Below are 22,931 nucleotides of genomic sequence, written 5' to 3'. Positions count from 1 at the left end.
AGTTACCAAAACGATTACTGAATCCGAAATAAACATTCGGTTCTCTTCATATTTCATACATCCCATTGTTTTTAGTAACACAAAATCAGCTGTGAAGATGGGATATATCGGTCCTCTCCTTTTCGTACCTCCCCCATAGATGGTCAAAATTTGGAATATCAATGAAGTTCATAAAACTCGAAATTAAAATCCAATTCCATTCAGACTTGGCAAATCTAAATATTTTTATCAACACAAGATCTGCCTCTAAAATCACCAAAATACCGAACATAGGGGGGTACTTTTATAAGGAGGATATTTCAAAACGCAGACCTGCATAGACAATTTTCTGTCTGAGGATGTAGTATCCATTACGAACTTCAAATACCAAATTTGAAACAATTCCGGTAAATAATGTCCCTAAAATCATCAAAATACCGAATATCGGAGGGTACCGTTATATGAGGGCTATACGAAGACGTGGACCTACATGACCGATTTTCTGTCTGAGGATGTAGTATCCATTTCGAACTGTATCCAATCCAACTGTCTTCAAATTTCACAGGTCCAAAAAATTTTGCTAACGAAAAATGATAGATATCTGTCAACCCCTCCTGGTACCTCAACCACAAAGGGTCACTATTTCCAATACTTATACCTGTCATAATTGAAAAACAAGTCGGCGATTCTATACAACTTGTTATATCTAAATATTTCTCCTAACCAGAATTCTGATATGAAGATGTAATTCCTCGGAATTTATTATTTCGTATAAAATGGGATATAGATGGTCGATTTCCTTTAAATTTGCAGATACCAATATTTTTATCTGTATTAGATGTGGAAGTGGAATATTTCGGTCCCCTTTACCTGGTACCTCACTCACATTTTAACATTTTCTGAAAATTTGCACATATCTCAAATAAAGTATAGAAAGCAGTCGATATAGTCCAAGTGTGGCAGGATTTAATATTTTTATCAGTTTTAGGTCAGATACGAATTGGTCAATATTGGCCAACTGCTTTGGAACCTTCCCCATAAAAAATCGACAGTTTGGATAATCATAATTCAAGGCTGGGGGAATAAATCTGTTGGCAAAGCCGCCTGATAATATTTTACTTGTTAAGTATAGTCGTGGATATTTTGAAGGATATTCGGGTTACAATCTTACATTTTTATGAAGGATAATTATTTTAAGAATAATCTCTCCTTCTAATCATAAGATTTTTCACGAATATTTTTATGGACATTGGAATGTTTTTTAAGAACATTTGTCTCCGTCGATTTTGACAGGATTTTCACCTTAGAAACCCTAGCGTCCGGCTGTTCTCTTTTCTAACATCACTTACATGACTTCATTTTGTACACAATATTAAACAAAAGCCAACCAACACCGCACTCACATAAAACCATATAAAGTCAGTCAACATCAACTAATTTGACCACAGACTGAGAAATTCAATGAAAAATTAATGAGATACGTATGGATGACAATACCCCACCACATGGCGCCAGCACCACCACTCTGCTTCGGCTTGGGTTCGGCGGCCCCAAAAACTTTTCAAAGTGCCGACAATAATGCTATGCTTCAACACTCACAAGGAATCCTTTGAGGGCGCTTCGGCTTTGTTATGAAAAAGAGACACGCGCGGTTAATTTTATTGCGGCCAGCTATAAAGTTGACTAATTGTGTAGCCGACCTTTTTTGTGCCCTCCACCCTCCCAACCTCTATGCCTTTCAACTCACTTCATCAACACCTCCCCCCCAAACCTTCTCCCCTCCTCCCTCAGATAATGAGTTGGAAATTATAACAGATTTTCAAATAAATTAGCCATACTGTTATGCAGGAGAGCGTTTGCAGATTTTGACCTTGGAATTGTGAGGCTATATATTTTTACGCAAACAAATAAAAATAAATATTTTAAAACTCTTCCCCTACCGCCCTCGTCCTCATCAATTATTCAGTTGAAAATGAATAAGGAATTGCTGCTTGAAATCCTCATTCATGAATTGGTCATTTAAAAGTCGTTTAACTGTTAATGACTATCTCTTCGGGACGATTCTTTCCTTTTTTCCGGGCTTGCCAGAAAGTAACAGCCATCCTGGGTTACATATTTAATCAGCTTTTAAAATCAATGAAGTACTTGGTGGCCAATGCTCCTCCTTGGTCTGTGTTATGTTAATGATGATGATGATGTCGATGATGATGTTTTTGATGTCTGTTAATTGCTGGTCGGTTTCAATTTCAATGAATAATTCATTGATTTGTGGTGCCAGAAGGGGAGCGACAGTGAGGGCAGTGGACGTGGAAATACCTCTCCGTTTAGTAAGTGATATTTGAAGTTTCAATTTGTTAAAGCGACTCGTAGCTAATTGAGGGAAATGAGTTGGATTGTTATAGCTTGAAGTGGAATTGAAAGGAAAGGCCATGTTTTTGCTCCTTTTGAAGTCTGAAAATCAAAGTTGAATGATTTTTTTTTTTTTTTTTTTGAAGAATATTTTTAAACGGCAATTAATCGTGGAATTTCTTAGAATATTTATGAAAATCGTGGAATTTTTAAAAAATCGCTCAAATCCTTCTGATACCTCGTTTTCAAAAATTATTTTACTGCACAGAATACTCCGATTTTGCTCCAATAAATTGCAAATCCTAATATTTGCTTCAATGCTATGTCAGGACAAAGAAAATAGACAACATAGAATTGTAGAATTCAAGTGCCCGATTGTCTTCAAATTGCACACATCACAATATTTTTATTAACCAACGGTCTGACATGAATATGGAATATATCTGTCCACTCGTTCTGCTATCTCCCTCACAAAGGGTCAACATTTTGCATAATTACAACTCTTAAAAAATGTGATGTACAAGTGCGATTGTCTTCAAATTACATACATCACAATATTTTTATTAACCCAAGGTCTGGTGTTAAGATGGAATATATGGGTCCACTCCTTCTGGTACCTACCCCACAAAAGGTCGAAACTTAAAAAAAATGCACCGAAAGAGAAGCTATATTCCAAATTTTGCTCTTACTTTGCATATATTAGTATTAGGTTAGATGCAAAAATGGATAATATCGGTCCCACAAAAGGTCGAAATTAAATAAAAAATTACGGCACAGAAAGCGAAAGGATAATCCGATCTTACTCCAACTTTGTAAATCCTAATATTTGCATCAGTGCTAGATCAGGTGCGAAAACGGACAATATCGGTCCACACACGGTGATGTAAGAGTTCGATTGCCTTCAAATTACACAAATCGCAATATTTTTATTAGCCCAAGGTCTGGTGTAAAAATGGTATACTTCTTCTGGTACCTCCCCAAAAATGTTAAACATTTTGAATGTCCATGAAGATCATAAAACACGAACACAACATTAAATTCCATTCAGACTTGGCACATCTAAATATTTTTTATCAACACAAGACCCATTATAAAGATGGTAGAGATCGAACCATTCCTTCTGGTACCTTACCCACAAAGGGTCAATGTTTTGAATAACCAAAACGTTAATAAAATCCGAAATAAGCATTAGGTTCTCTTTATATTTCACATATCCCATTATTTCTACTAATACAAGATCTGCTGTGAAGATGATATATATCGGTCCACTCCTTCTGGTAACTCCCTCACAAAGGCTCAAAATGTTGAATATCCATGAAGCTCATAAAACTCGAAATTAAAATCCAATTTCATTCAGACTTGGCACATCTCAATATTTCCATCAACACAAGATCTGTTATCAAGATGGTAGAGATAGGACCATTTCTTCTGGTACCTCCCCCTATTATAGGTTTCAAGCTTTTGATAAAGAAACCGCGAACCCCTTCTGGTACCTCACCCACAAAGGGTCACAATTTTTAAATATTTTTATCTGCCATAACTTGCGAAACATGTCAGCAATTCCTTCAAACTTGCGATTCCTAAATATTTCTCTCAACCAGAAACCTGATATGAATATAAAATTTATCGGAATTTATGATTTTACATACAATTAGATATAAATGTTCGACTTTCTTGTAATTTTGCCCATAACAATATTTTTATTTTTATTAGATGAGGTATTAAAATGGAATACTTCGGTTTATGGGTACCTAACGCACATTTTCTAAAAATTACCACAGATTTATGCCAAAGGTAAACAAAGCTAAACTTTTTTTCAAATTTGATGCTATTTCCGACATTTTTTGCTTTCATTCAATAAATTCTAAAAATAAAATGTAAAAATTATGGTGTTTGGCTTTGTTGCAGTTATTTCATCTCACCCTGTATATTTTAATTAAAAATCCATTTGTTTATAATTGGACCAAATCTTAGCTGTAGGCTTAAATTATTTATATTGCATATTTTTTTTTTTGTTTTTTGGTTTCTGGGTATAATTTCCCTTGGGCTTTTTATGTGACATCACGTAGTTTGTGTTAATTTGGTTTCCAAAATCCACAGTTTCACCTCCCTCCTCACATCAAATTTCATCCTCAAAAATTAGTCAGTATTGTTTTTGCATAGTTTCCCATTCAATTTCCTATTAATTGTTTATCGTCTCTCAACCCCCAAACCCTCAAAAAACACGAATTAATTAATTTCGGCAGCAGGAAAACATAACCAAAAACAGACATACTCCCAGCACAACCCAACAACAACAACAATCCGCTAACCAAAAAATAATGCAAACACATTAAACGTTCCGCTTTAGAAGGCGATGATGAGAAACAGTAATTCACTTTCAACGAAATGGTATTATTTCAATAAAATTTCAATTTATTAAAATTACAAGTGTAAAAGGACTCAACACGGTAACCACTACCCCCCCCCCCCCCCCCTTTGCCCGCTCAAAATTATGTAGATGTCGACCTACTTAATGTAAGGTCATAATACAGTAATTAGTATTGTTATTAATTAAATATTGTCATAATACCTTTCTAATTCCTGAGTTCCCTGTACGGCTGCCTCCGTTCCCCTTCACCACCTTTTCGTTCTTTGAGTATCTGTGTGTGTGTGTTGTGTTTCTATTGCCAATTATCTTTAAATAAGGAGGTCTCCATGTTTCCTCTTCTTATGTTTTAAGACGCAAAACAAGAGATAAAATAATACGACCAACAAGTGAAAGCAATAATGAGGCATAAAATATACAAGAGGTGGTTAATAATAAGTCTTAAATAAATAATTGGGCTTAGTAACCAAACGTCCAACCCGGCAACATCATCATCGTCGGTGTTTTTGTTATTGGTATTTTTTAGGTTACTCGGTAACTAGGGACGACCCACGCTTTGCTCAACGCCTTGATATTGGAAAGTGAAATTCATGCAAAATCAAATAATAATTTATTTAGGCTAGCCTATCAACAACATTCGTTTAGTTCACACAGTCTTTGGTCGGTATAGGCACACAGATTTTTTTAGAAAGTCCTGCCTATAAAGCAGAAGTAATTGTTTTACATTAACGGACATCGACAAAGAAATGGAGGTGGCCATTTGCTTACCTACAATCGATTCTTAAACATTTCGACATTTACCTTGAAGAAAAAAGGAGTAGAGACCCATTATTTTAACAATTCTGTTTGTGAATTAAATAAGTGGCTATTCCTATGAAGGAACCCGAGCGTTTACAGGGTGAGATAAAAAACTGCAGTCTACTTCAGACTGCTGTAATTTCTTAGCCACTCGTCCGACAGCAGCAGCTAAAATTATTCCAGTGACAGCTCATTATATTGTTTACAAGCGTACAAAAGCATTTTGGTGAGCATTTTCCAGAAACAAAGTTATTTCCTCATATTTGGCTGGAAAACCACAAGTGGCTATCGTTAGAGCATTCCAGCATTTAAATGTGAATAAATCTTTTGTGTCATTATCCGAAAAATGCCTTGTGAGCTGAGCATGTCGCAATATTCCATTCGGCAAATATTGAATAAGCTCGGGGTAAAGCCATTGAAATTCCAAAAAGTCCAAGAACTTACACAGGAAAGGAGGAAAATGGACTCAAAAGAGATAAAGAGTTGTTTCGCTTGACCGAAAGTGTTGAACTGCCGAATCTGGTTTTCTCCGATAAGAAAACATTCGTTGTCCAGCAGTTTGTAAACAAACAAAATGAAATGATGTTTACTTGCCAAAGAGTTCAGCTGAATATGTGCATGCCATGCTGATGGTTTGGGCCGCCAAACAGCCGATGGTCGCTCTCCGCTCGTATTAATCGACCTTGGCATCAGAATAAATGCCGAATATTATTGCGAAAATATTCTGGAGGGTGTATTAAAGCCTTGGGCACGCAAACATTTTGGCCGAAGACCTTGGACATTCCAACAGGACTCGGCACCATCGTACTTAGGACGCGCCACCCAAGAATGGTTACAAAATAAGGTTTCTCGCTTCATTTCCAGCGCACAATGGCCACCAAAATCTCCGGATAACAATCTGCTGGACTATTGTGCCTGGAGTATTTTGGAACGCAAGGTTGGCACTAAAAAATACCAAAGTGTCGATCACCCTAAACAAGCGCTTCGCCGGGAATGGGTCAAAATACCGCAGAGTAACATTCAGGCAGCGTGTGACGGTATAAGTGGCCGTTTTGAGGCCATAATTCGTGCCAAAGGCGACCAATTCGAACAAATCGGAACATATTCTAAAAGTTGATGCAATTTCTGACAATTTTTGCTTTCATTCAATAAAATTAAAAAAAATGTAAAAATTATGAGATTTGACTTTGTGCAGTTTTTTTATCTCACCCTGCAATTATTCAAAATTTTAAACCTTTGTGGGGGAGTTACTTGATGGAGTGGACCAATATAGTCCACCATTTTCGCACCTGACGTAGAAGTGACGCAAATATTAGGATATGCAAAGTTGAAGCAAAACCGAATTATCCTTTCTCTTTCTGTACAGTAAATTATTTTCTGTGAAAATGTTAACATTTTCTGTGGGAGGTACCAAGGGAGTGAACCGATCGATATTGCCCATTTCCGATCTCGATCTAAGACAGACAGACGGACGTACATCGCTAGATCGACTCCAAATGTCCTGAAACGGATTTGGTCCAAAGAAAAATGTGATTTTTACCACATTTTCCCACGGATTTGTGTAAAAATTAATATTTGTAGGGTTCTAGTTTCGGTGGCTGAACATTGAATATTTAGGTCCACGTTATCCTATAGCTCACATATAAAGATACCCACCGATATTCGGTATTTTGATAATTATAGTCACATTTACTCACGAAATTGTTTCAAATTTGGTATTTTAGAAGATTTGGTAGATGATTATCCTTGAAGTATAAAACTGTCTATAAAAGTTCCCGTTTTGGTATGGCCCCAATAAAACGGCCTAACCTGGTTTTTTAAAAAGTTGAAATGTTAATGTTAAAAATGCTTTCTTTACTTAATGGTGAAGGGTATTTATATTTCTGCCCGGCCGAATTTAATGTTTTTTTTTTCTTGTTTGAAAGAGATACGGTCAATCTGCTAAGCTGTTAAAAAATATGCAAAAGGCTGTATCCGACGCGTTTGACACATTGGATTATCAACTACATATTAGGACGCATGGGGCATTTAAATTGCCATTTATGAATTGAATTGAATATTTCTTGCTTATATCGTTGTCACAAAATACTATTGCAGGCCCCAAACAAATATCTTCATTCCAAAGACATTACAATTGTTAATCCATAAAAGATATTCTAGTTTTACAGTATCTATTTATGGTATTTTTATCCCAAAGAAAACTTTTACAGGCAATTTAATGTAAACAAAACTTTTTAAAAGTCTTCAGTTTATTGAAGTTCCCTAAAATATATTTTAGATATAAGTAGTAAATCTCCTGCCTGAAGAAAACGTACTGTATAAAATAAGTCATTTTTGCATAACTATGATCAACTACAAATAAAATTAAAATTAAAAAAATAAGTTAAACTTACCTTAACCAATGTCTTTTTGTAATACTGGTGTGACAGCATATGGCATCATATTGATCGGCAACCCAAACAATTAATATTATATAGAACGCTGTTGTTGTATCATTGAAGAATTCCGACATTATAGCCTCCATGCCTGTTGAAAATTTAATATAGATATGAGTAAATGTCGATTCAAAATTAAATGGTATTATTACTCACCAACTAAAGCTAATATGACAATCAATAGAGGAGCTATGGGGAAACGAGCAGTTACATTGAATTCCAACATTTGTAAGAGGTCCACTGGAAATATTAGAAAAAAATTGAATTAAAAAGAAAATACGTAAAGAAAATATTTGATAGTCTTACCAATGAAAACAAATATTTGATGATGCGAAAATCTCAATAGCATCGATATTGAAAAGGTCTAAAATATAAAAAAGAAAACGTATTAGCACCATTGAATACCTTGATATATTTACTTATACAATAATGAGGAATTCCTTCATTCTTAGGATTAGTCTATCAATTGGAAGGAATTGTATACATAAAGAAGATAAACATGTATACACGACGGTTCCTTAGACATTTTCTTTCTAAATGTTTTTATATAATTTAGTAACTTCTTACGACCTAGCTACTTATTTTACCAGTTGTCATCCTTAAAGACTTTAGAAATTAGGGGAGATCTTTACAAGACATTATACAAATACAGTATCTTTTGAAGGTAGATTGTCTATAGATGGAATTTGAAAGGCCTTATATTTTTAGAGTCTTTAAACGATATTCTTTTTATTGTGAATGTTTAAAAAGTTTTTAAAGTATTTAGAAAATACTTTCTATAAGGCGTCCTTTTATGGAAAGCATTGCAACAGCTTTTTACCTTTGGAAAGTATTTACAGAATGTTCTATTTATTGAAAATGTTGAGAAGTTCTTAAGTCTAAAAAAAAACCTTTGTCTTTGGAATGTGTTAAACCAATAGATTTCTGTTTACAGAGATCTTTCATAAGAGCTTTCATCTAAAAATAAACGTTGGAAAAGCTTCTATATGGCTACCTATTTTTATTTTAGATAGCTTAAATATATATCTATCAACAGGATGAGATGAAAAAACGTCAACCAATTTCAGACTGTTGTCATTCTAAGTCAATCATTATATTGTTTACAAGCGTACAAAAGCATTTTGGTGAGCATTTTTCAGAAGAAGTGGTATTCGTGATGGAATTCAAGCTGGCTGGAAAACAACAAGTGGCTATCGTTAGAGCACTCCAGGATTTAGATGTGAATAAATCTTTTGTGCCTCGTACCATCGCTTGTTACCGTGATACTGGTACCGTAGCCACACTGTATATATATATATATATCTTATTTTTCAATTAAACTATCTATCTATCCATATATCTATCTTTCTATATAAATATTTATCTGAAAAGTACCAAGATTTTCCTTTTTCACTATTTCATTTCCTTGAAATATTTCGATGAATACTCACAAACAATAGCATAACAAAAAATGCCGTAGGATATGAACTCCATGCCGTCCACCAAGTGGAAACAAAACGATAATGTTCACCAGTAATGACATTACGTAAATAGCCTTTATTTTCTTCCTTTTCGGCAATGACACGTACCGAAGTCATAAGTAAATCATCATAGCTTAGGAGAAATAAAGAAAAAAAAACTTCATTGACTTTCTAAACATAACAAAAATTTGTTTTAAAACTACTTACCCTAAAAGTTCTTTAAGTAAAAATTTACTAAATCTATCACCAAAACATTTATTGGTCATGGGATCCAAACGTACAACGCGAACGGGTATTTGTAAACGTTTTCGGGTGGCTGGCGATAAACGTAAATTACCATATTCCAGTGAATATTCCACAATGTATTGTTCATCTGCTAGGGAAGACAATAAGGAAAAGGTTTAAGTCCAATCTAAACTTTTTATGTTCTAAAAATATTACCATATTCCATGTCGGGATTCTCATGATATTCCGTTGCCTGTTGTTGTTTGTCTTTTAAGTAACTTTCGTAGACTTCTTCGTGTTGCAGGTAATAGGTAAATGTTTCATTTGTTGCATATTTGTGATGATACAATTGGTTCTTAGTCTTCGGTCCTATTCCATAAAAACTAAAGGTGATAAAGAGAAAACAGAACCTAGTTTTCAATGCTAACATTTAAATATTATTCCACTTACTAATCATAGTAAAGCTTTCGCATATTCCTTTCATAGACCTGACTTTCTTCATACAGTTCCATGCGTTTGTCCAAATTGGGTATGACCTCAACCCTACAAAGGGGGAAACAATTTTCAAAATTTGTTACAAATTTTGTTGGGCATTATATTCACTTACCTTAGAACCCCATCCCTTGGCCAGTCTTGAACGTGCTCCAGACAAGTAGCTGGATTTTTTATAAACGACATATGAATGTAAACCAAAGCCGAGAAGAAGAGCAGTGCTTTAGCGAGGAAGAAATATTCCAAAGCTCGTTGAAAAGGTCTGAAAGTAAATGAAAAAATTATTAAGATTAATTGGGGGAAGACTACCTTTAAAAAATATTTAATTTTGAAGTATCTTTTTGCGATTTCCTCTGATTTTGAGCAAGGTTTTCAGAAGACTTGCAGGGCCATAAAAAGTTTATTTCAAACGAAAAGACCTTAAATGTGTAATTTTTCAAAAATATTTTAATAGACAAAGCACGGATTTTTAAAACATTTTAAAATTACTTTGAGGTCCACAAGAAATAATACAAATATTTTAAAATAATATGTGGGATTATAAAACATGAATTTTTAATCACATTTTGAAATGAATTTTCCCAATAATAATATTTTTAAATGGCTTTCATTTGATACGGCCAAAACGTACCTCATCGAAATAACGTTTTTAAACCCTAGGTCTGGCTTCTCCACTCCAACCAGTACCTCCCCCTCGAAGGGTCAAAATGTTGAATAATTATAATTCTTATAAAATGTGATGTAAAATCCCATTGTTTTCAAATTAAACACATCACAATATTTTTATTAACACAAGGTCAGGTGACTTGCCATATCTAAATATTTTGCTCAACCAGAAACCTGAGATGAATATGGAATTTATGATTTCGCATAAAAATGGAGGATGTAAATTTTCAATTTTCTTGTCATTTTGTCCATAGCAATATTTTTTATCTGCATTAGATGAATTATGAAAATGGAATATTCCAGTCGACTACGAACATTTTCTAAAAATTATCACATAGGAAGGAAGTAGTCGACATGGTCCAAACCTGCCACGTCGCAAAATTTTTATAATATTTATTTAGGTTCGATACAAAATGGACAATATTGGCCCATTAGTTCAGACTTCCTAGACAATTTACGTGTAAGCTATAAAAGATTCTCGTTGTCACAAAAACTTAATATGTTTATAATATATTTGATATATTGCCATGTGGCAATTTCACACACTTTGAAAGGACATTTACTTATTATTTATTTATATTATACTTATTTTTATTTATATTTTTAAGAATTTAAAGGGTCGTAATTGAAATCTTTGATTATATTTTGTCTGGAAATTACACAGCATGAATTTTTAATTATACTTTTTCCAAAGACTTTCGCCACAATATGTGGATATTTCAAATATATGTCTACTGACATTCCATAGCCAAAATGTGCATATTAAATTAAAGTTTTCAAACACTTTTTGACCATAACCGTGGGAGTTTCTTTAATAATACTTTTAAAAAACTTTCAATGCCATAAATTGTCGTTTTCAATCACATTTTTAGGGCTATTAAGAACTTTTGATCATAAGATCCAAAAAAGGATTTTGCATGCTATAACAGAGCTCCACGATTTTTTGAGACAAGGGCTTTTTATGGAGATTTTTCTGCGACTAGGAGAGCTGTTTCTCAGAACTATCAAAGTCATAGATATGGACTTCTTTGACCGGCATTCAATAATACTCCTATTTCGGATTTTCAGACCTTTTAAATCAATAGTCGTCCACGCGTCAATTAATAGTTCCAATAAATCCACAAAATATCGATTTGTTACAGACGAATTCGCAATGCCACAAAACATAAATTATAATATATATTTTTTGAAAAGTTTTCACATTTTTGAAGATTTTCTGGACCCTATACTCGTTTCAAGAAATATATTTATAATTTATGTTTTGTTACATTGGTTTTAAGAACACTTTTGAACTTCTTGTGGACGTTTTTATAAACATCTTTGAACCACATCCCGGTCTACATTTTTTTGTAAAGGACACATTTATTAATATTTCTGATGGACTTTCTTAACCAGTGAGACTTTTGCAAGACATTCTGGACTTTATAATAAATATTATCCCTTATACATTGTACTCACTTGGGAAACATTTGCGCATATATCAACGCCACTTTAAAATAAATTGCATGGAACAGACGATTTCGCATATTCATGATGTTGTTCTGTAACAAATGAAAAACAAATATTAATAAAATTACAAAATATTTTGATATAGATTCCATTTTCTTACCTGTCCCGGTGCTCCGATTCCAATTACACCGCCAGCGGCACCACGATTACGTTGATTATTCAACCCATTGGCGGCTAAATAACTAACGCTAATAACATTTGCTATTTGATTGACATCAATTCCTACAGCAGCAGCGCCGGCGCCAGCTGCTTGCTGTTGTGGAGCCTGTTGTTGCTGCTGCTGGGGAGGTGTTGATGGTTGCTGTTGTCCAGCATTATGTTGTTGCTGCTGTTCAGTATTTTGTTGTTGAGGTTGTTGCTGTGATGTTGTTGGTGACTCCAGTTGTGTTGTTGTTGGGGTTTCTCCACTTGTTGTTGGTGTTGTTGTGGATCCCCCACTTGTTGTTGTTGTGGATTCTCCGCTCGTTGTTGCGAGTTCACTAGTTGTTGTTGATGTTACTATTTCTGATGTTTCTGTTTGGGCCTCAGCATTCTCTGCCGTTGTCGAACTTGACGTTTCCATTTCAATATTGGATGCATTATTAGTGGTTCTGCTTGTTGATTCCGACATTCTAAAACAATACTGCCGCCAATGTTGTTTGCTGCTTTCCTACGATGTTGACAGATTTCTAAAGAAAAACTGAAACTGCAGCACCAGCAACATTTACTAATGACAACAAGTAGTACAACTCTTCCGAGATAAAGAAGCAGAGCTAAGCTTGCTAAAAATAAATAAAACAAAAACACAAAATAACGTGTTTGGTGCATTTAATTAACTAATTGATTTTGAAAAACAGTTCAAAAACCTATAGATTGTAATTACATTTTTTTAATGTTTGTATAGATTAATGCATTTCCTTGGGAGCCTGAATTAAAAAATGCAAAGAAAATATTGTTATTTTAATCACAACATTTTTTTAAAGCAATTTAATGGTGAGTGAAAAAACATATCCTAGGTATCTAAACGAGAATTAACAACACGACGTTTTAAGAACTAGTTCAAATGTAAACAAAAACAAGTAAAATATTAATCGATTTATTATTATTCAAACACTTGACCCTTTATGGGGGAGGTTCCAAACAGTTCTTCATATACATTATATGAGATATTTATGTGCAAATGTTTGAAAAATGTAAAATATGCGTGAGGTATCAAATATAGCAGATTGAAGTATTTCATTTATGTATTGGAAATTGTGACACTTTGTGGGGAGGTACTAGAAGGGGTGGGCAGATGTATGTATATCATCTTTACAATTTAAAGAGAGTTGGACGCTTATCTCGCTTTCTTTAAAACTTTTGTTATTCAGACATTTTAATCCTATGTGTGAGAGGTATCAGAAGATCTGTACCATCTTTATAATAGAAATTGTGTTGATAGAAATATAGAGATGTACCAAGTCAGATTCCATGATGTTGATTTCGCGTTTTATGAGCTTCGTGGATACTCGAAATTTTGACCCTTTGTGTGGGAGGTACCAAAAGGGATGGGCCTATATATATGAGATGGGATGCTTATTCTATACGAGTTACAATTATTCAAAATGTTGACCCTTTTTGGGGGAGATACTTTATGGAGTGGAGCGATATTGTCCATTTTCGGACCTGACTTAAATCTGGTGCAAATATTTGGATTTGCAAAGTTGGAGCACAATCGAATTATCCTTTCTCTTTCTGAGCAGTAAATTATTTTCTATGAAAATGTTGACATTTTGTGTGGAAGGTACCAGAAGAAGTGAACCGATATTGTCCATCTCCGAACTCGATCTAATTTTGACAACAATATTACGATGTACCAAGTTTGGATCAAATCGGATACGACGATACGGATTACGACGAGGCACGTTTTGGCCGTATCAAATGATATATACCCTTAAATAAAATGTGACTGACTGTTGTTTTTGCTGTTGTAACAACAATATATGTCGTGTCGCTTTTAACTAGTCTAATTCTAACTTCAAATCGAAAAATGTATCATAGGCTGTAGGAAAAGGTGTTTGGGGAGTGACTCGGGTAGGTTTGTCATGTGTGATTGCATTAGTATGAATGTCACTGCATTCTCGTATCCGCAGTCCATGTGGTAAAAAATGTTGCCGCTGACTTAGTTGTAGACACTTTAATAATCCTCGCCTGGTTGAAGGCTGCAGGCTACGTGAGATAGGTATTCAATCTAACACAATTGCTATCGACGACAGGACCAGACGATCAATCATCAGCAAATATTAGGGAACACCCTGTTACACACTATGGGGCTTGCACTTCTCGTTTCAGAATTCTAAGTGCGGCGGGCGTTTACACATATAGTTGATTATCAAGTTTTAAAATCCGATGGATGGCAGTGCTTTCGACGTCCCCAAACTTGGTGGCGTAACTGACAGTATCAACGATTTCAGATTAGTAAAAAGCCACTATATTCTATGACACTACTATATATGTGGATATGGCATCTAATGCTGATGTGGTTCTATATTGCTGACGGAAACCTCAGTACTCCTCTGTAGTCTTTGCAACTGCCGAAAAGCTCCAATAGAGGGACCGGCTTCCGAAACGAATTGGGTGGCTAACGACAGGTTGCCGGATGGTTCCAATGTTGCAACACTTCGGATGATCTGGCCACTTCGTCCTCTTGTGCTCCTGTACCAACGGGAAGGCCATCACTGTCAGTTTATTGACTTAGGGAGCAGCTTGTGCTGGGAGAAATTTGGTAATCTTTCAGGTATTCCACCCGCAGATACGTTGCGAGCGGCTGCAGCTAACATGATGTTTCGGAAAATCCTTTTCGCTAACCAGAAATCAGAACTCTCCTGCTGTCCAATGGGCTTTTCCATGGCCAAGGAAAACGCGACGTACAGAGTCTAAGAAAACAACCGATCTGTTTATGAGCAGACATTATTATGAGAAAATTTCCGGATCCAAGAGAAATGACGGCTTGTCATGTTTTGGTTAACTTTGGATAATTTGCCAATGTAACATATTGGAAAAATACATCAAGATCTCCCAGATCCTTATGACTCCTCATGATTACCATGGCAACGTGACACAGCCAGCCATGGCAAATGCACGCCCGCCATACCTAGTCCGGCCCAATCAGAATCAGATCTTTAATAGGTGTTTTGCCATGGAACAATTTTGTGTTTAGATCTCATTCAAAATTCAGTTCATTGATCTCCAACTTCAAAAACAACAACCACAGCTTCTTAACTTCGTCTGAGACACAAACACAAAAGAAGAGATGTGAAAACAAAAACTTCCGCCTAAAACTGCATTAATTTTTTTCAGCAATTTTAGCTATTCTTCTTTAAAACATTTTCTGTTTATAGGTATGGTTTCAAACTAACAGTCCAAATACACCTGATTGAAACAAAAGATAATTGGGCAAAAAAAAAAACTCTATTTAACCTTCTCAATGTGTTTATCGTCGTTTTGTTGTTGTCGTGTTGCGGGTTGGCGGTGACGATGTTTTTTTTTTTTTTTCTGACACAACAACAAAAATAATAATACACAGCAAATAGAACTTTTTTACGGACAATAACAATACACACGGACAAGGTGTGTAGCTTTTTTGATTTACACAATTATAATTTTCAGTGCGGACAAGATTTTGTTGCGATTTTTTATTGAGTTGTGACAATTTTTTTTTGTTTATTTCCCAATTTTATTGCTTAATATTTTCTTGTTTCATTAGGCAACCGAGGATACGAAAATTGCTCAACTCTTAATTTTTCCACTATGTTTTTCCTCACTTGTTCATTTGTCGTATGATTCTTATGATTCTCTTTTCATGGTGACTGTTGTTTCCATGATTTTATGGGGTTTTACCTTTCTATGGTTAGTCTATCGATTTATATTACTAAAAACACAAAACGTCATTATCGGCATGAGCATTCGCCGCAGAAACTTTAAATTTTGTTTAACCGAAATAAACTTGTGAATTGTCTTATTTTTCGTGATTAATTCTGATTTTCCGTCGTTCTGATTTGACGTTTCACCTGCGAGTTAGGGACACGATAGTCGATTTTCGTTCTGGTGTAAAAATCAATTTTTTATCGATTTCGATAATGGCTGAGATTTTGTTTAACGGTGTTTATACGAGGGTTTTCCTTGTATTGCTAAAAAATGGTACAATCCATGGTAGAACCATGGTAGAAAAATACAGGTAGATGCATCAGCGCTTGGGAACATTGATATGTCAAAATTTTTTAAATATTTCTTCAAAAATAAGTATATTTGTATACGTTTTTCTACACGACGCCAATCGGTGGTTGTTATAATATGTATTTATACCCTACACCACATAGTGGTAAGGGTATTATGTCTTTGTGCATTTGTTTGTAACATGGAGAAGGAAACGAGATAGACCCATAGTTACTTTTGAGAACCTTCATAGAATCACTTTCTGAGTCGATTTATGCATGTCAGTCCGTCTGTCCGTCCGTCCGTCTGTCCATGTATTCTTGTGAACAAAATGCAGGTCGCATTTATTATCCGATTGAGATGAAATTTTCCAAACAATATTTTTTTGGCCCAAGGACGAACCCTATTGAAATTGGTGAGAATCGGATCAAATTTAGATATAGCTCCCATATATATCTTCATCCGATTTCGGGTTAAATGTGCACCAAATATCCACTATCAGTCCAAATTACCTGAATTTTGGCACACCCAACCGAGTTCGGCCTAGAAGCAAGTATATCGAATTTGGAGAAAATCGGTTCAGATATAGCTATAGCTCCCATATATATCTTTCATCCGATTTGATCTTTAAGTCCCTCACATTTCTAATATGCACTCCACAACCGTGATATTTGGTACCAGGTATTAGATGGAGCACAGAAATACCTGTTTTAAAATTTATCGAAATCGGTTCAGATTTGGATATAGCTCCCATATATATCTTCATCCGATTTCGGTTTAATTGACCACCAAATGGCCAATATCAGCCCAAATGGCCCGAATTTTGGCACATGTGACCGAGATTAGCCTTAAAGCAAATACAACAAATTTGGAGAAAATCGGTTCAGAAACAGCTATAGCTCCCATATATATCTTCATCCGATTTCGGGTTAAATGTGCACCAAATGTTCACTATCAGTCCAAATTACCTGAATTTTGGCACACCCAACCGAGTTCGGCCTAGAAGCAAGTATATCAAATTTGGAGAAAATCGGTTCAGATATAGCTATAGCTCCCATATATATCTTTCATCCGATTTGATCTTAAAGTCCCTCACATTTCTACTATGCACTCCACAACCGTGATATTTGGTACCAGGTATTAGATGGAGCACAGAAATAGCTGTTTTAAATTTTATCGAAATCGGTTCAGATTTGGATATAGCTCCCATATGTATCTTTCATCCGATTTGGTGTTTAAGCCTCTCACATTCGTAATATGCACTCCAAAAGAATGATATTTGGTACCAGATATAAGATACAGCCCAGAAATAGCTTTTTGTAATTTTATCGAAATCGGTTCAGATTTGGATATAGCTCCCATATATATCTTCATCCGATTTCGGGTTAATTGTGCACCAAATGGCCGATATAAGTCCAAATGGACTGAATTTTAGTACATCGGACCAAATTCAGCCTAGAAGCAAGTATATCAAATTTAGTGAAAATCGGTTCAGATATAGATTTAGCAACCATATATATGTTTCATCCGATTTAGAGTTTTAGTCCCATACATTCGTAATATTCACTCCACAACCGTGATATTTGGTACCAGGTATTAGATGGAGCACAGGAATAGCTGTTTTAAATTTTATCGAAATCGGTTCAGATTTGGATATAGCTCCCATATATATCTTCATCCGATTTCGGGTTAAATGTGCACTAAATGGTCAATATCAGCCCAAATCACCAGTCTAGAAGCTAATACGTAAAATTTGGAGAAACCCGGTTCAGAGATAGCTATAGTTCGTAAAATGCACGATAGAATTAGATAGATTTTGATTTTGTACCAAATATCTCATAGAGCTCTGAAATGCCCTGCATAAACCTTTTTACGAGAGCTCTACTAAATATGCATAGTGGTGTAGGGTATCATATAGTCGGCCCCGCCCGACTTTTGAGCTTTCCTTACTGGTTTTTAACTATATTTACAAATTTGAGTAATTTTTCATTCAACAATTTCGATTCCAAAATTGGTTTGACAGTTCATTGTCCCAGCAGCTATGTCGAAGGGTCTACCTATATTCTTCTACCATGGGTAGAACCATGGTAGAATTACAAGGTAACCCTTTCAGGCCAGCTGGTATCAATTTGATATGTCAAAAAATTGTTGTAATTTGAATTCGCCTTTATGTACACATAAGAAAATTGTTGCATGATTTCAAACTTTAACAATGCTATTGATAGAAAATCGAGATTTTACGTTTTTATAGAGTATGAGGGAAAAAGTGTATATTCAACATATGGTAGACATAGGTAATATGGAGATCTAAAATTCGTGGATATTTGAAATAAGTGAAACAGGGAATCAATTTCATATAGGAAATAAACCGATACATGGAATTTCATCATCTTATTTGTACGGATTTTCAACTATGTTATACACTATTGGGCTGCAACAGTGAAAGGTAAATGATTCCAAAGCATATTGGATTGGTTTGGGGAACAAAATATTGGCAATTTTTGGGGTGTGATTAAATATTGAGATAATTTTTTTATTTCAAATTGTTCGAATGTATTAAACTTTTTATGCTTAAAAGACTTCCTGTCTGCTATACATTTCATAGCTGAGCAAATAATATGCCCGGACTCACAGTAGACTCAGCCCCCTGTATCTTCTGCAATCTTTGATCCAAATCTTAAGTAAGCCTGAGGAGTAAATATACCCTAAAGTACCTTTTAGGTAGCATAACACTACAGCGAGAAAGCTGACGATGTAGCAAAAGAAAAAAGGGTACACCCCAGAACCACCACAAAACCTAATTTTAAAGCATCAAAAATAATTTTCCGGATATTTTCTTGTAAAGAACATTATCGCTGTTAAATATGAAATCAACGTTGCCAACGTTACCAAGACTGCATGCTGTGTAAGGATGATGAAGAGATAACAACGATTAACATCTATTATCGCAAATGTCCTTCGTTGGCGCGCTGGAGACTACAATCACTCCATTTTCAGTCTCTGTGATTTTCAAAAATGTTGTATTGAACGTGCTATAATCAAACCAAGATGCAGCGGCTTCAGCATTACTTTCAATCGATGTTGGAAGTTTTGAATATTTGCTTTTGTAATAGAAAAAGCAACAATTTTGAAAATATTTAATTCAATATTTTGATTGGAAAAATAATTTGCCCCAAATTTTGTACTTCAAGACAATTCGCTCTGACTACAACTTTGACATATCAAGTTTCCAAACAAAGTTGCTTTGTTGTAATTTTCGCCTATGTTGCTACCTGGTATTTCTACCATGGGTAGAACTAAGAAGGTAAAGTCATGCAATCATATGTATAATTTTTTTTTTTTTTCAAAATTGTTTATTTACATATCCATTGTACATACACAAATCAGAGATTTTCCCTTTATGATATCGAAGAAAGAGCATAAAGCTATCCCCTAAATACAATTTTTTTTCTTTTGGTGCCCCTATTCTGTTTTGAATAAAAGGGAAAATAATTTAAAATTATTTCCGATTATTTCAAAATGTATAATTTTGGGATAAAACAAAATTGTTTCTCTATCTTGGATTCAATTTTGTGGTGGAACCCCAAAAATTTAAATAAACAGAGCAAACTGTAGCATTTTCAAAAAGTCTATGTGACATAATAAGACTCCAGTACAGAGTTGCACTTTCCTAGTTACCTTGAAGTTAAGCAACCTTTCTTATTGAGCCATGGGTACAATGAAATCAAGGTAGGGAACTGAAAACATTCGATTTTATTATACCCTACAACACTTTGTGTTGGGGGTATTATAAGTTTGATTGGGCCAAAAATTATTGGTCTGTTCCAGAACCTGAAAGAGTCTACTAGTTGTACAACTTTCTCAGATATCATAAAGGCAAAATCGGTTATCGTTGTAAAAAATATTACATTCTTGTAGTTCTGGAACAGACCATATGTAATACCACGAAATATTGATTTCCCACATAGGAAAGTATATATGGATCTTCCTATCTCGCCGAGCTGAGTCGATATAGCTATATATGTCCGTCCGTCTGTCCATGTTAATTTGTAATCACTCTACAGGTCGCAATTATGGGCCGATCTTCACGAAATTTAAAATGTAGGTGGGGTTAAGATCAGAATAGAACCCTATTTCTTTTGTAGATGATCGCATAATATTTAGGTGTTGAAATGGACCAAAAACTGAAAGATTTCCTGATTTTTCAGTTGCTCTACAGGTCACAATTATAGACCAATAGAAGCGAAAGTCAGCATAGGACTAGAGCAGAAATTTTCCAATTTTGATGGTCATCGGGTAATATTTAGTGGTTGAAATAGGCCATAGCATTTGTGATAAATAAAAGTTAAATTTTCCATTAAACCGCGAATATTTTTAATGCGGCGAAATCACAAATAAACGAACAGGAGAACTCTGACCGTTACGTAGATGCCAATAGTAAAAATATCGGATATATATAGAGAAATATATACAATGTATATATACAAAGGAAGGGGATGTTAGCTACAATGCTTATATCTCCAGAATGGCTGGAGCGATTTTGACAAATTTTGTAAATTTAGAATGCCCTTTTGGCATAAAAGTATAAAATCTAAAAAAATGCGTAAAAAGATGCCGATAATGATGTTAATACAGATTTTGTAGTATTTTGTGACATTTTTTATTTTTTCATATTTTTTATCGCATGCGATTTTTTCAATTTGACTTATAATATTGAAATGTATATTTTGTAATATTTTTGCACTTTACAACACAGGTTGGGGTTATTATTTATAACCAGATTGCAATTATCGTTCGAACCTCACGAAAGGTAGGGTAAGGCTCAGAAGGGCTAAATCTATTGTTTTCAAAGATGTCCGCAATATATTTAGGGGTTCAAATGGACCAGCAACTCAAAATGTTCCTGATTTTGCATCCGTTTTAAAGGTCACAAATAGAAACCAAGGGACACGAAATCTTGCATGAAGTTAGAATTTAAGACAACGGGTAGAATGGACCACTACTTGTGTGTAAAACCAGTAAAGAAAGTCTTAAAGTCGGGCGGGGCCGATTTTATGATACCCTACACCACTTTGCTAATTTAGTAGAGTTGCGCATAAAAATTATAAGTTTATGGGAGAATTCAATCATACACGCTGTGATTATAATTATAATTAAAAGTTCAAAGGACTAAATATGCCGAAGCATTTGTATCTTTTAAATTCGGACTTGTATTACCCATTTGGTGCACAATTAATTTGAAATCGGATAAAAATATATATGGGAGCTATATCCAAATCGGAACCGATCTCGATAAAATTTGGCAAAGATTTTTCTGAGCTGTATTTGATATATTTCCCTGAATATCGCAGTTACAAAGTGCATATTACGGCTGTGGGTAACAAATCTGACAAATCGGATGAACAGTATATGTGGGAGCTATAGCTATATCTGAACTGATCTTCACCAAATTTGACATACTAGCTTCTAGACTCAATTCATCCAATTTGGGCAAATATTAGACGTTTGGTGCACAATCAAAGGTAAATCGGACGAAGTTATATATGGGAGCTATATCAAAATCTGAAATCTGTATTTCTGAGCTGTATTTGATATATTTTCCCAAATATTGTTGTTACAGAGTGCATATTACGGCTGCGGAGGACAAAAATAACAAATCGGATGAACAATATATATATGGGAGCTATAGCTATATCTGAACCGATTTCGATCAAATTTGGCATACTTATTTTCAGATCCAATCTGATCGTACGTGATCAGACATAATTTCAAAAGCGAAATCTTCCCAAATAGATTTGGACATGAGGGGGCTTCTCACATATTGTAGTGTTGTAGGGTATCACATGGTCGGCCCCGCACGACTATAGCCTTTGCTTACTTGTTTTTTATTTGCATGGCTTAACAATGCAAATTAATTTTTCATGTATGGGAATTGTTGAGAACATATTCAAATTCAGTTGTAATCAAAATCCGTATTACAACGCATGGTACAATTGAAAAAATTGGAAGAATAGAGGTCTACCTGTTTGGCTTGTAATGTCAGAATTACCATCAAAATAATCAAAAAGCAAAGCAAACTAGTTGCATTGATTTTGAATAAATAATTGAAAACCACGAAAACTGATTAAATGGTCAAAATTTCTTTTCAAAATCATATTTGTAGTGTTCATACGAGGTTTTTCCTTGCATTATTGGGAGCATTGAGTTAAAAATTTGTTTTCAAAAAGAGGTAGATTTTTACTTTTTTCCTTTAACGATGCCAAACGGAGGTTGTTATGATATGCATTTTTCAAGAATTGTTACAAATTTAAATAATTTTTCGTTCAAAATTTTCAATTTCAAGTTGATTTGACAATTCATAATCCCATCAGATATGTCGATGCGACTACCCGTATTCTTCTACCATTGGTTGTACAAAGCAGCGAAAGTTGACATCACTTTTCTAAAATAGGGGGAATTTTCTTTTGAATGCCGGCT

The 22,931-nt window shown here is 34.7% G+C and overlaps 1 protein-coding gene across 4 annotated transcripts in view; it reads right to left on the bottom strand.

Annotated features, from left to right (window-relative positions):
* The window catches only part of LOC131801356 (uncharacterized), a 65,046-nt gene extending 48,730 nt beyond the window's left edge, over positions 1 to 16,316 (bottom strand). The window contains exons 1-11 of one of the 4 annotated variants that reach the window (XM_059119913.1): positions 16,140 to 16,316; positions 12,382 to 13,042; positions 12,231 to 12,313; positions 10,222 to 10,368; positions 10,065 to 10,157; positions 9,831 to 9,997; positions 9,597 to 9,765; positions 9,360 to 9,522; positions 8,236 to 8,293; positions 8,086 to 8,169; positions 7,888 to 8,020 (exon numbers count right to left, since the gene is read on the bottom strand). In XM_059119913.1, coding sequence (XP_058975896.1) covers positions 7,888 to 8,020; positions 8,086 to 8,169; positions 8,236 to 8,293; positions 9,360 to 9,522; positions 9,597 to 9,765; positions 9,831 to 9,997; positions 10,065 to 10,157; positions 10,222 to 10,368; positions 12,231 to 12,313; positions 12,382 to 12,891 — 1,607 coding nt within the window. In that variant the 5' untranslated portion in view covers positions 12,892 to 13,042; positions 16,140 to 16,316. Of the gene's footprint in view, positions 1 to 7,887; positions 8,021 to 8,085; positions 8,170 to 8,235; positions 8,294 to 9,359; positions 9,523 to 9,596; positions 9,766 to 9,830; positions 9,998 to 10,064; positions 10,158 to 10,221; positions 10,369 to 12,230; positions 12,314 to 12,381; positions 13,043 to 15,719; positions 15,876 to 16,063; positions 16,085 to 16,139 lie in introns of those variants that run through there. The other 3 variants (XM_059119916.1, XM_059119914.1, XM_059119915.1) reach the window with 3 other exon arrangements.
* Between the last annotated feature and the right edge of the window lie 6,615 nt (positions 16,317 to 22,931).

Source organism: Musca domestica, unplaced genomic scaffold, assembly GCF_030504385.1.
Source record: "Musca domestica strain aabys unplaced genomic scaffold, Musca_domestica.polishedcontigs.V.1.1 16, whole genome shotgun sequence".
NCBI lineage: Eukaryota > Metazoa > Arthropoda > Insecta > Diptera > Muscidae > Musca > Musca domestica.
The sequence above is the reverse complement of the archived record's forward strand: the minus strand, read 5'-3'. Positions and strand labels throughout refer to the sequence as shown.